This window comes from Geotrypetes seraphini, chromosome 11 (assembly GCF_902459505.1).
Source record: "Geotrypetes seraphini chromosome 11, aGeoSer1.1, whole genome shotgun sequence".
Lineage (NCBI taxonomy): Eukaryota > Metazoa > Chordata > Amphibia > Gymnophiona > Dermophiidae > Geotrypetes > Geotrypetes seraphini.
In genome coordinates, this window is record NC_047094.1 from 50,401,562 (window position 1) to 50,415,157 (window position 13,596).

The window sequence follows — 13,596 nt, forward strand, 5'->3', positions numbered from 1 at the left end:
GTTAACACCTACTTTATAGAATCCTCCTATAGTATAGCCCCAAATCCCCTAGGAACTAGAGGTTTCATCCTCCCAAGCTCTCATCAAATCCAACCAAAGGAGGTGAAGAGAATACCATTCACCTAGAGCAGTGCTTCTCAACCCCGTCCTTGAGGCACATTTAGTCCCATCAGGTTTTCAGGATATCCACAATGAGATAGATTTATATACGAAGGAGACAGTACATGTGAATCTTTCTAATGCATATTCATGGTGAATATACTGATGGGACTAGATGTGCCTCCAGGACTGAGTTGAGAAGCACTGAACTATGGGTCAAGGCTAGCCAGGGCAAGAGTGGCCAGTGATAACTCCTGCTCCTAAATGACACCTGGGAAAATTAGTTGGTAGGTAGGTGGTTGGGGGGGGCAGGGGCCATTTGTAAATTTTTAAGACAAGAAGTAGCGCTTAAATGTATAATGGATATTTTTCATACCTCACATGGGTATGAGGAAGGAAGGGACAGACCAACAATTTTGACTCGGGAGGGAGGGGGCCTTTTCATTTAAACAGACCAGCCCCTTTAAATTGCTTCCTCCTCTGCATATGTTGTTAACTTTCAATGAATAATATAGCTTACAAAGTTTAATACAGTAAACTCTCAGTTATCTGGCACATGGGGATTTGGTGGATGCCAGATAACAAATTTCTGGTTGCTTGAGAGTTACTGTAAAAATAGTTTTGTCTCCCTTCCCATCTCATTCTATCGTTCCACCCACCTCCACTTGTAGGTCCACAACAACACTGTCACTTCTTTCTGGACAGCATCCATTCATCTCCCCTCCCCTGCTAGACCCTCCTCCATAGGCCCACACACACTTCTGGTTCACCCCCCCCCCCTCCAGTCTGCTCTCCTTCCACGCGGGTCTTGCCTCCTGGACCCCCCTCACTTACCGAAGCAGCAGCGGCAGCCAGTCAACAGAGGCAATGCTGAAAACAGGATGCTCATGGTCAGCCCCGGTAGGGCTTTTCTTCTGCCACGTCAGAAGTGATGCATAAGAGGAAAGGCCCTGCCGGGACTGGTTGCAAGCAGCCTGTTTTCAGCGCTGCCTCTGCTGATTGACTGCAGCTGCTGCTTTGGGGTTGGAGGGAGGAAGGGAGGGGGGTTTGCGGCTAAGGACCACTGCTTGCTTCAGGGCTGGAGTGAAGGAGGTTCGCGGCTCAGGACTGCTGCTGCTACTGCTGCATTGGGCCTGGAAGGGGGGGTGGGAATTCATGGTTCATACTGTATTGGGGATGATTTTTTTTTTTGTTGGTTGGGTGAGAGTGCTGGTTGCTTGAATGCCAGTTAATTGGGATTCTACTGTACATGATGTACAGTAGAATCCCAATTAACCAGCATTCAAGCAACTGGCACTCTCACACAACCAGCAAAAAAATTTGCCGGCAAAAAAACAAATGATGATGAGCTGTTTCGGATGCATGTTGCTGTGAAAATTCTTACATTAAATTGTGTTCTTTGGCACACAAAGCTCATTATTGCCATAACACAGCTTAGTAAACAGACTTTTAAAGTTTGTCCCTGAGGCAACAGGGGGTGAAGTGTCAAGGCATATATCAGTAGGATTTGAAAGCTGGTTTCCCTGCTTCTCCACCTGCTGTTCTAACCACTAGGTTGATTTTGCACTCCGTATAAATAGCCCCTGGTTCTTGAAGTTCACATTCTCTGAACAACATTACCTTCTGGCATCTCTTAGTGAAGCTTATTATGAATTTGAATATTTCAATTATGTGTCTCCTTTTCTACCTTTCTTTTAAAGGATACCCTTTTAACTCTATAACCCTTTCTATGGATGGTATACAGTACAGGCTGTGATAAATTTATTTCATATTAAGCAATCTGAGTTTGGTAACCGATTCAGGACAGATATATTACTTACTCTGGTCTGCATAGTTTTTGGTTTTCAGCTCCAATTGGCGGGACTGCAGCTCCAGGTTTTCCAATTGGACCTGCAAGTCTTTTTTTTCCTGTTCCAAAGCATCCTCAAATTCAATGAACTTCTGCATGGAAGAAGCAAAGGAAAAAAAAGAGAAGGGATGACTATTCACGCACACAGCCCTCCTCACCCTGTATTCCAACTAAGAACTTAGACGTGACATAAAAAAGAACTTTAATCCAGTCTTTTAAATTCTACCTCTAAGCGTTCATAGAAGATAGAGGAATTTAGTCTCCATCTCCCTGATACTTAGCCAGCGTCAGTCAACTTTTTTTAAGCACTGACCACCGCCGGCTAAATTATGTCCTGATATTCAGTGCCGGGCCATATCTGGGCACAAGCACTGAATATCAGGGCATAACTCCAGAGCTTATGCATACCTAGTCAATATTCAACCGGGCCCACATAAGAGTTATGCAGCCCCGGCCGAATATCAGGCTGGAGCTGCATAAGCATTTTATCTTTGTTTTATTAAAAAAACAAACAAAAAAAATGTACCCACTCCTGCACCTCCAACAATGCACCTCCCTCCCCCTCCCTCCTACATCAAATGCCCCTCCCAGCCAACTTACATATCTGGTCCAGTAGGGGGGGTTCTTCGGGGGGCATGAGTGCAGCCTCCTCGCTCCTGCCCTTTTGCAGCTGCTTTGCAACATGTTTGCTGTGACCTCTTGTAGCAGCAGCTCATGGTATTTCAAGGCAGCTGTGAGGGGGCCAAGCTCCTTCCCCCAAACACCCCTTGCTGGACCATCAGGTATGTATGTAGGCCCAGGGAGGGACTACCTACACATTAGATAGGGTGGCCAGCTGGGTGAGGGGAGAAAGGGGTGCAGGAGATTTTTTTTTTAACAAAAAGCCCTAGCCCAACATTCAGCCGAGACCTGCTTAAGATGAGCAGACAAAGTTAGGACAGCTTTTGAACTGTCCTAAATTCAACTCTTTAAAGATGCCTATAACTGATTTTTTTACGTTTATACTTACTTGCGCACCACTTAATTTGTTTCCCTTCCCTATTGTATTTTCCTTTTATGTATTCTTTCTAAGAAATTGTAGTTCTTCCCTTTTTTTCCAAATGTTTTCATGTCATAAGTATGTTTGTTTTGTTGGTTTATGTTTAATTATCTAAAATGTTCGTTTCCCAATTATTTTAAACTAGTGTTTAAGTCCATTACATTTGTTACAGTAATGGGTGCTAGAATAGCCCCACCTATACCCTGAAGCCCACCATGCCCCCCCACCTGTACCATGGCTGGATCGTGCCTCCCACTGATCCCAATCCCACCACCTCACCTTTCACCATTTCCTTAGTCCTCTGTACCCTTTTGACCCTCATCACACCCTTTCCCTCTCCCACACCCTCTACCATCTCTCTCTGACCCTGTTTCACCCCTTTTGCCATCTTTTCCTTTCAGGTCCCATTTGTCCTTCCCCAAGGCCATATGTCTTTCTTCTACCCCCTCCATCCTTCCTGAAGTCCCTTGTCCAGTAGCACCCCTTCCCCCCTGTCCAGGAGTAATAGCATCCATAATCCAGCAGTTCACTTTCATCCTTTTTTTAATATCCATTCTATTCCACGATTTTCACCAATTGCTATATATGTAACACCCCCCCCCCCCCCCATCTCAAATCCACTGCATTCATGTTTGCCACTACCAACTCCCTCTTTTTTCCCCCTTAGGAACCTTTCTGTCATGGCGCCACAGCCTACTGTCCACTGTGGCCAGCATATGTCCGTATGCCATATCCATTGAAACCTGTTCCCTCCTTCCCTCCATCATGTCCATACTTGCCGGCTTGTTTCCTACCACACGGACAAAAATTATTGTCGGCGTGAAACCCAGTCTGCGGCCGACAGTAACACCTCCTCTGAAGAGTGTGCTCTCTTCCCCCTCTCAGACTGCTGCTTCTTCACCTGTTTCTCTACTTTTGAGTCCGAAGAGGAGGAAGATGGGTCTGTGGCTCTCTTTTCCTCCTCCTCCCTTTCCTGCTCCCGCAGTCTCTGGAACCGCCGCCCTCCAGCCGTTGCTCTCAGCTATGTGGAGTGAGTGCTCAGAGCGCGAGAGGGAGCGTAATAGTGGGGCGGGGGTGGGTGCCTTGGAGGTGCAACGGGGCTTCTTTTCAGCGTCAGTGAAGAAGGAGAGGTTGGAGAGGGATTTTTGATTGCGCAGGTTCGAGCCCCCACTGGCCGCCACCCAGAACACTTTCAGCTTGCCAGTCCTGCGCAGGGGCAGGGGCCGACCCTCCGCCAGGGCTTTGGGGAGAGTCTTTAGCAGCTTGGAGCTTTAAATAAAGATAGGATGCACCAAACTTTTTACCTACCCCCCTTCCCTCCTGCTCCTGGATGTCCGCGAGTGTTGGGCAGTTGTAAGCGCGCATGCGCACTCCTGCCGGCCACGGACATATGGATCACGGAACACGCAGGTAGGAGTGCGCATGCGCACTTAGCATTTTATTATAGTAGATAACTATGTACAACACTTTGTACCTTTGGATAAGCGTTTAATCAAAATTTAAATAAACTATGAAAAAAAAAGCCTGCTCATTTATGCAGGCTCCCATCTGCCTCTCCTTGGCCCGTCCCTGACCATCCCACTTTTTGGAGGCCAGTCAGAGCCAATATACAGCAGCACTGACCAGCTTAGTGCTGCTGAATATCAGCATTTAAACACCGATAAAGTGTGCCAAAGCCTCTCTGGCTTGCTTAAATCGCTCTGAATATTGGCCTCTATATCTTTTCACTCCCCAGTTGTACTGAGAGTTCCAAAGAAGTTATCAGTTGTGCTGATGTGATCACCTCCACTGCTTTAAAAAAAAAGAGAGACTAACTCAATTCACATCTAGATTGTCTTTAGAAAGTTAGTTCATAGTAAAATCAGTTTTCAGAAAGAAAAATTCTGGCAACTTTTGGTTTATTATACATTCTTTGAAGCAGTAGTACAACATACTTTAAGAAAAGACCATACCCTTCCAGTCCTTGCACAAATTCATACTGTATATCCACCTGAAAGTCTATCAGCAAAGTGAAAGAACAGTGCAGAAGAACAGACTTATATGCTGTAGAACAAGCTTGAAGAGATTTATATGGGTTCCAAGCTCCATTCAGCTGTATCATTGCAGCATTTACAAACAATGCATTTAGAACTTTCTTGTGCTCCAGAAAGGAATAGATTTTCCAGATTTAACTGTTAAAGCTTCTGGGGAAACTCTTTTTATTGATATTTGATCTTAGCAAGAAAATAAACAAAAAAAAGAGTGAAATATGAAAGGAAGGGTTCTACTCTGTATTCTTTGGATCATTTTTACCCATTCAAATATAATCTACATGGCTACAAACAACATTCATCTCTTAAAAGTACCAGAAAGAAGACAAATTCAGTTAACCACCTGAAGCATATAGAGTAGACTTTCAATGAACCATGAACTGGATTTTAAATAAAGGTAGAATGCTACAACAGAGCCTTCATCAAGAGGTGATGTACTAGATCCCATTTCTAAATCCCTTGGGATGTTACACACATTTCCATATAGCTAAATAACTGCAGTGTTTAAAATTCTGATTTCATGTGTTTTGTATAAACTCAAACACCCGTATTTTGTTTTGTTTGTCTGATTTTTTTTTCTGTCCTATTCATTTACTGGAATTATTTCTAACTAGCTGATGCCACAGCGTTGCATGGGTATTTAATTATAGCAATAACACTGTAAATGGATTCAAATAAAGATACTTTATAGTGGTGAATGAAATTATTTTTTTACAGCTTAATAAAAAGTACAATATTCAAATTATAATGTGAAATATTTGACAAAATGAATACAATACAACTAACGCAAAACGTGATTATAAACAACAATTTTAGTTTCACCTCCTGGATCAAGAACATATAAATTATTGGGTGAACCCACCCTTGAGCAAGCAACATAGAGTTGTGGGCCGCGAGACCCCCAGAACATATCACCCCAGGTAGTGAGGGATCTGCATACCAAGTTTCGTTCAAATCGGTCAAGCCGTTTTTGAATTACAGTGAGAATGGCAGCTTTTTACATTTTTTCCATTGACATGAATGGGTAAAATCTGATTTTCTGTTTGTAGCTCCACCCACGTGTGCAGGTGGGCCGCGAGACCCCCAGAACATATCACCCCAGGTAGTGAGGGATCTGCATACCAAGTTTCGTTCAAATCGGTCAAGCCGTTTTTGAATTACTGTGAGAATGGCAGCTTTTTACATTTTTTCCATTGACATGAATGGGTAAAATCTGATTTTCTGTTTGTAGCTCCGCCCACGTGTGCAGGTGGGCCGCGAGACCCCCAGAATATATCACCCCAGGTAGTGAGGGATCTGCATACCAAGTTTCGTTCAAATCGGTCAAGCCGTTTTTGAATTACTGTGAGAATGGCAGCTTTTTACATTTTTTCCATTGACATGAATGGGTGAAATCTGATTTTCTGTTTGTAGCTCCGCCCACGTGTGCAGGTGGGCCGCGAGACCCCCAGAACATATCACCCCAGGTAGTGAGGGATCTGCATACCAAGTTTCGTTCAAATCGGTCAAGCCGTTTTTGAATTACTGTGAGAATGGCAGCTTTTTACATTTTTTCCATTGACATGAATGGGTGAAATCTGATTTTATGTTTGTAGCTCCGCCCACGTGTGCAGGTGGGCCGCGAGACCCCCAGAACATATCATCCCAGGTAGTGAGGGATCTGCATACCAAGTTTCGTTCAAATCGGTCAAGCCGTTTTTGCGTGATCGCGGCACATACACACATACATACCTCCGATTTTATATATATAGATTTATTCATTTTGATTTTAATTTGATATATTACCAGATAAGGCAGTATATCAAACTTGAATAATAAACATAAATACAAACACTCGTGCTTTCTCTGGGTTGGGAGTTGTAGATATCTTGGCTATTTTTACTGCAGTGAGTCAGGGATCATCCTTTCTTTTCCGCAGGCTTGATGGCATTGGGGGATCCCTCAGCGGTGTTTCTTCCAATACTTGCAACTCCACCACTATTACATGTCTCTTGAAGGCAGAGCTGGGAACCCTATTCAGTTTACTTTACTTGACAAGCTTTTTCTACACAGGACTGTTCCCTGCAATAGGTTGGCTACATGGTACGCTTTGGGCAGGGAATACCGACCATCTCCCTCCTTTGCTCTGTTGGCTGATTCATGGACCAGGTTGCTCATGGAGGAATTTACGGAGGAGAAGTTGGCTAATGGCTTTGTTGTGGCCTTCCGACTCACACCTAATGTGGGTCTCCAAGAAATCCAATTTAAGATCCTACACCAGACTTATATCATAAAACAAAGGGGTAAGCAGATGGGGCTTTGGGATGATGACAGTTGCAATAGATGCAAATTTCCTGCTAGTATTCTTGTGCACTGGTACACCGTCAATAACACGCAGGACAATTGCGCCCCGACAATTCCATTCCATCAAATGCATGCACCAAGTGCATGCATGAAGGGAGCGGGACTTTTGGGGCACAATTGTAAGTGTAGGGGGGGTTTGCGGCAATCTTCAAATTGAGAGCGCATCGACATCCTCCTGAAAGAGAACGTAGTGATTGTAGTAGGGGGGTTCCCCCCACACCTCCCTCAGAGCAGAAGAGCGGAAACAGGAAGGCTTTGGGAGGACAGCATGAGTTGTAAGTGTAGTTGGGGGGTTTCCCTCCACACACACCCTCAACGAGAGTACGAGTGTGTTGGGGTGCTTCCTCCCAAACACCCCCCCTCAGATTGCAAATGGGAAGGCATTGGGGTGGCGTGCATTTATCCTGTGAGCAAATGTCGGGGCAGAATTGTTGGTGCGCCAATGTCCTGCATGCATTTTACGGGTTACCTGTGCACCACTTTGTGGAATGTCCCACACTTAGAAATTTTTGTTTGGGAGTTTTTTCTGCTTTGGATTTGGAGAAAGTGTTGGGTATTCCACTTGAATGGTCTTAAAAGGTACTATTATTAGGCTGGGATGGGGACCTCACAAGTCAAGGGTTTGGAGAGCACTGTACTCACTGGATTTCTTAGCCAATATAATAGCACAGAAAATACATTTTGCAGCACTGGATGGGAGAGCATCCCCCACCTTTGCAACAATGGCAGGACCTTATGCTGCAAATGGCTCAATGGGAGCAAGCTAGATTCTCACATAGTAGGAGAGATACTCGTAAAGCATATTGTTTACTGTGGAGGAAATATGTATCCTTGTACACTGGGTCGCTAGGGCTGTAGGCTGGGGAGGGGAGAGGTAGGGAGGGTGGGAGTTGGGGACAGAGATTTGGTTTTTTATCTTTTGTTGGAAAATGATAAAAACCTCAGGTATGCAAAACTATTTTTCTGGGTTTTGTTCGCTTGGATGCCATTGTATATTGAGCTATTGTTATAACCTGCATTCCTCTATGCTGCATTACTGTTTTAATATGTGTTATACATTGTTGTTATATGCTGGGTTTTGTTCATTTTACCTTGCTTACAACAACAAAAAAAGGATTTCCACAATGAATATGCATGAGATGTATTTATATACAATGGAAGCAATACTTACAAATTAACCTCTTGCATATTCATTGTAGACTCATGCATATTCATTGTGGAAATCTTGAAATTCAACTGGACTGTAGTCAACCCCTACCCTAAGGAATATGCAAAGGAGATTTGTATACAATGGGTATGCAAGTCTCTCTCATGCATTATTTATTAGGGATATCCTGAAATCCTGTCCCATTGCTGGCCTTTGAGACCTGGAAGTGAAGACCATGGCTCTAAAGCCTAAGATGCTCATAATTGAAAGAGAAATACATCCAAAAACCGTCCTAAGTCAGCACTTAGACGAACATTTCTCAAATACGTCCAAGTGCCAATACTAAAAACGGGTTTTGGACATATTTCTAAATGACCTAGGCCTTCATAGAGCCGCTGAACGACCAAAGCTAAACAGGGCGTTTTGGGAGGAGTCTCAAGGGCAGGAGTTGGGCGGGACGTGGGCCGGCTTAGACTTAGTCGTATAGCATGTATAACCGAAAGTTATACAGCCCACGATTGACGGAACTTGGACGTTGTGACTTAGACCAGTGTTTTTCAACCTTTTTACATCTATGGACCGGCAGAAATAAAAGAATTATTCTGTGGACCGGCGTTTGAAGAACACTGGGCTAAGTTGTGGGCCAGACCCTGCCCATCTCTACCCAATCTCCACCCCAGACACCAACCCCATAATAGTACTAATTGCACCTTGCACGTCCCCTGCCTCATCTGGAAGCCTTCCCTCTGACGTTGCAACGTCAGAGAGAAGGCTTCCGGTTCAGGCACAGGATGCCCGTAGGAGCCACTGCCCGTGGCTTTGTGCACTGAATCAGTTAGGAAGAGGGAGCTGGCTTGAAGATAATGCCGCATTGATCGCACCGTGGACCAGCGGTTGAAGAACACTGTTTTGGGCCTGATGCATGTGCTGGCCCTGTGGACCGGCAGGAAATTTCTGTGGACCGGCACTGGTCCATGGACCGGTGGTTGAAGAACACTGACTTAGACCATGTAAAACATGTAAACCATGTAAAACATGGTCTAAGTCACAAAAACCTACCTAAACTCACCAGATAAGCACTGAAAACATATAATACAGACCCCAATACACTACTCCAGTGATCACCGACCCCTCCACCCCCATAAAAATATTAATCACATCTTTAAAATTCAGCCTCCAGACCATCATCACCTGGCCCCTGGCATAGGAAAGCCTAGTTGTCCAGCACAGAGGCAGCTTAAGTCGTCTTGGGGGTGGGTTAGGGACCCATAGAGAGGAGGACCCATGCCCATAAGCCCCTGTAATCACTGCATTGTTACTTAAACATGTGCACTGCCCTATAAACCCCCAAAACCCTTTTTTACTGGCATATAAGTGGCTCCTGCAGCCATAAGGGCTATTGGGGTGGTAGATAAGTGGGTCTAGGTGATTCTGGAGGTGGTTTGGGGGGCTCACCGTAACCTATAAGGGAGCTGTAGGGAGGAGAAGACATGGCACCCTTTTTGTGAAGTTCACAGCAGTGCCCTGTAAGGTACCCCACTATTTAGGTGGCATGTCTGGGTGTGCAGTCCATCACTTTGCAGACCCCTCCAACATCCAACAGGGCTTGTTCTAGGTGTTTTGGACTTGTACGGAAAGTTGGATGAAAATGTGGTATAAAGATGGACGATTTAGCTGCTTGGACAATCAGATTGGCAGGACGTATAATTAGACGATTTTCGAAATGAAAAAAAAGTTGGACGTATTTTTTGAAAATGTGTGTTAAGCTGTTTTTTTTACTTTGGACAACTTGTGAGATGGACGTAAAAAGACTTGGACGTCCCTTTCGATTATGCCCCTCTAAGTATGAAAAAGAAAGGACGAAAGAATTAAGAACAAAAATGAGATGTGACAAGGGGAAAGTGGAACAGAAGAGTAGCAAAAAAAATGAAAACATAAGGAAACAAAAACTGCAGAGAATTAAAATAGCAGTGACAACGAACGCCAGAAAATCAAAATGCTTATGAAATATTGACAGCCTAGCTACATAAAGGGCATTGGCTATACAGAACCAATGGGAACCAGGATAATGAAACTCCTTAATCCCTTATTTGACCTGTTTGTCTATCTTGAATAATGTTGATCAGTGTCTCAAACTTTTTTAGCTCTAGCACACGAAATGGAGCAAATGTTTTGCACAGCACACTAAATAAAGCAAATATTTTTTGCAGCACATTATATAATCTATATATATATATAAAATCGGAGGTATGTATGTGTGTATGTATGTATGTGCCGCGATCACGCAAAAACGGCTTGACCGATTTGAACGAAACTTGGTATGCAGATCCCTCACTACCTGGGGTGATATGTTCTGGGGGTCTGGCAGCACACCTACACACGTGGGCGGAGCTACAAACAGAAAATCAGATTTCACCCATTCATGTCAATGGAAAAAATGTAAAAAGCTGCCATTCTCACAGTAATTCCAACTACCTGGGGTGATATGTTCTGGGGGTCTCGCGGCCCACCTGCACACGTGGGCGGAGCTACAAACAGAACATCAGATTTCACCCATTCATGTCAATGGAAAAAATGTAAAAAGCTGCCATTCTCACAGTAATTCAAAAACGGCTTGACCGATTTGAACGAAACTTGGTATGCAGATCTCTCACTACCTGGGGTGATATGTTCTGGGGGTCTCGCGGCCCACTTGCACACGTGGGCGGAGCTACAAACAGAAAATCAGATTTCACCCATTCATGTCAATGGAAAAAATGTAAAAAGATGCCATTCTCAAAGTAATTCAAAAACAGCTTGACCGATTTGAACGAAACTTGGTATGCAGATCCCTCACTACCTGGGGTGATATGTTCTGGGGGTCTCGCGGCCCACCTGCACACGTGGGCGGAGAACAAACAGAAAATCTGATTTCACCCATTCATGTCAATGGAAAAAATGTAAAAAGCTGCCATTCTCACAGTAATTCAAAAACGCCTTGACCGATTTGAACGAAACTTGGTATGCAGATCCCTCACTACCTGGGGTGATATGTTCTGGGGGTCTCGCGGCCCACCTGCACACGTGGGCGGAGCATCAAACAGAAAATCAGATTTCACCCATTCATGTCAATGGAAAAAATGTAAAAAGCTGCCATTCTCACAGTAATTCCAACTACCTGGGGTGATATGTTCTGGGGGTCTCGCTGCCCACCTGCACACGTGGGCGGAGCTACAAACAGAACATCAGATTTCACCCATTCACGTCAATGGTAAAATTGTAAAACGCTGCCATTCTCACAGTACTTCAAAACCGGCTTGACCGAATTGAACGAAACTTGGTATGCAGATCCCTCACTACCTGGGGTGATATGTTCTGGGGGTCTCGCGGCCCACCTGCACACGTGGGCGGAGCAACAAACAGAAACTGAGATTTCACCCATTCATGTCAATGGAAAGGATGTAAAAAGCTGCCATTCTCACAGTAATTCCAACTACCTTGGGTGATATGTTCTGGGGGTCTCACGGCCCACCTGCACACGTGGGCGGAGCTACAAACATAAAATCACATTTCACCCATTCATGTCAATGGAAAAAATGTAAACAGCTGCCATTCTCACAGTAATTCAAAAACGGCTTGACTGATTTGAACAAAACTTGGTATGCTGATCCCTCACTACCTGGGGTGATATGTTCTGGGGGTCTCGCAGCCCCCCTGCACATGTGGGCGGAGCTACAAACAGAAAATCAGATTTCACCCATTCATGTCAATGGAAAAAATGTAAAAAGCTGCTATTCTCACAGTAATTCAAAAACAACTTGACCGATTTGAACGTAACTTGGTATGCAGATCCCTCACTACCTGGGGTGATATGTTCTGGGGGTCTCGCGGCCCTCCTGCACATGTGGGCGGAGCTACAAACATAAAATCAGATTTCACCCATTCATGTCAATGGAAAAAATGTAAAAAGCTGCCATTCTCACAGTAATTCCAACTACCTGGGGTGATATGTTCTGGGGGTCTCGCGGCCCACCTGCACATGTGGGCGGAGCTACAAACAGAAAATCAGATTTCACCCATTCATGTCAATGGAAAAAATGTAAAAAGCTGCCATTCTCACAGTAATTCAAAAACGACTTGACCGATTTGAACGTAACTTGGTATGCAGATCCCTCACTACGTGGGGTGATATGTTCTGGGGGTCTCGCGGCCCACCTGCACACGTGGGTGGAGCTACAAACAGAAAATCTTATTTCACCCATTCATGTCAATGGAAAAAATGTAAAAAGCTGCCATTCTCACAGTAATTCAAAAACGACTTGACCGATTTGAACGAAACTTGGTATGCAGATCCCTCACTACCTGGGGTGATATGTTCTGGGGGTCTCGCGGCCCACCTGCACACGTGGGCGGAGCTACACACAGAAAATCAGATTTCACCCATTCATGTCAATGGATAAAATGTAAAAAGCTGCCATTCTCACAGTAATTCCAACTATAAAACACTTTCTATGACACTATAACCACTAGGGACATCGTTTCTATTCTACCATGGACAGCATACATATAGAGTTTGTATGTTCTAAATGTGTTTGTAACTGTTTCCTTCATGCACCCCAGTTCATAATGTTATTACATTACATGAGTACTCACATATGCTGAACTAGGAACACAGGTTCCATTCTGAACCAGAAACAAACTGCATGGAGTTTCTTTTCAACCTGAGTTTCCACATATTGAGTTGTTTAAATCAATACTGAAACTTTTGGATGCCACTTATTCCAACAGATCTTCCTTTTCAGTTTAAGAGATTGCAAATTCCAGTGAGACTTGCTTTCTCTATCACAATCAACAAATCACAGGGACAGACTATTACATACTGTGGAGTGGATTTAAGATCCCCCTGTTTTTCCCATGGACAACTCTATGTTGCTTGATCAAGGGTGGGTTCACCCAAGAATTTATATGTTCTTGCTCCTGGAGGTGAAACTAAAAATGTTGTTTATAATCAAGTTTTGTGTTAGTTGTATTGTATTCATTTTGTCAAATATTTCACATTATAATTTGATTATTGTACTTTTTATAAAGCTGTAAAAAAATAATTTCATTC

General features: G+C 44.0%; 1 protein-coding gene across 20 annotated transcripts in view; it reads right to left on the reverse strand.

The window, feature by feature from the left end:
* Positions 1–13,596, reverse strand: part of MAPK8IP3 (mitogen-activated protein kinase 8 interacting protein 3) — a 242,062-nt gene that overhangs the window by 192,334 nt on the left and 36,132 nt on the right. For all 20 annotated transcript variants that reach the window (XM_033914092.1, XM_033914108.1, XM_033914105.1 and 17 more), the window contains one exon: positions 1,920–2,040. In XM_033914092.1, coding sequence (XP_033769983.1) covers positions 1,920–2,040 — 121 coding nt within the window. The remainder of the gene's footprint in view (positions 1–1,919; positions 2,041–13,596) is intronic.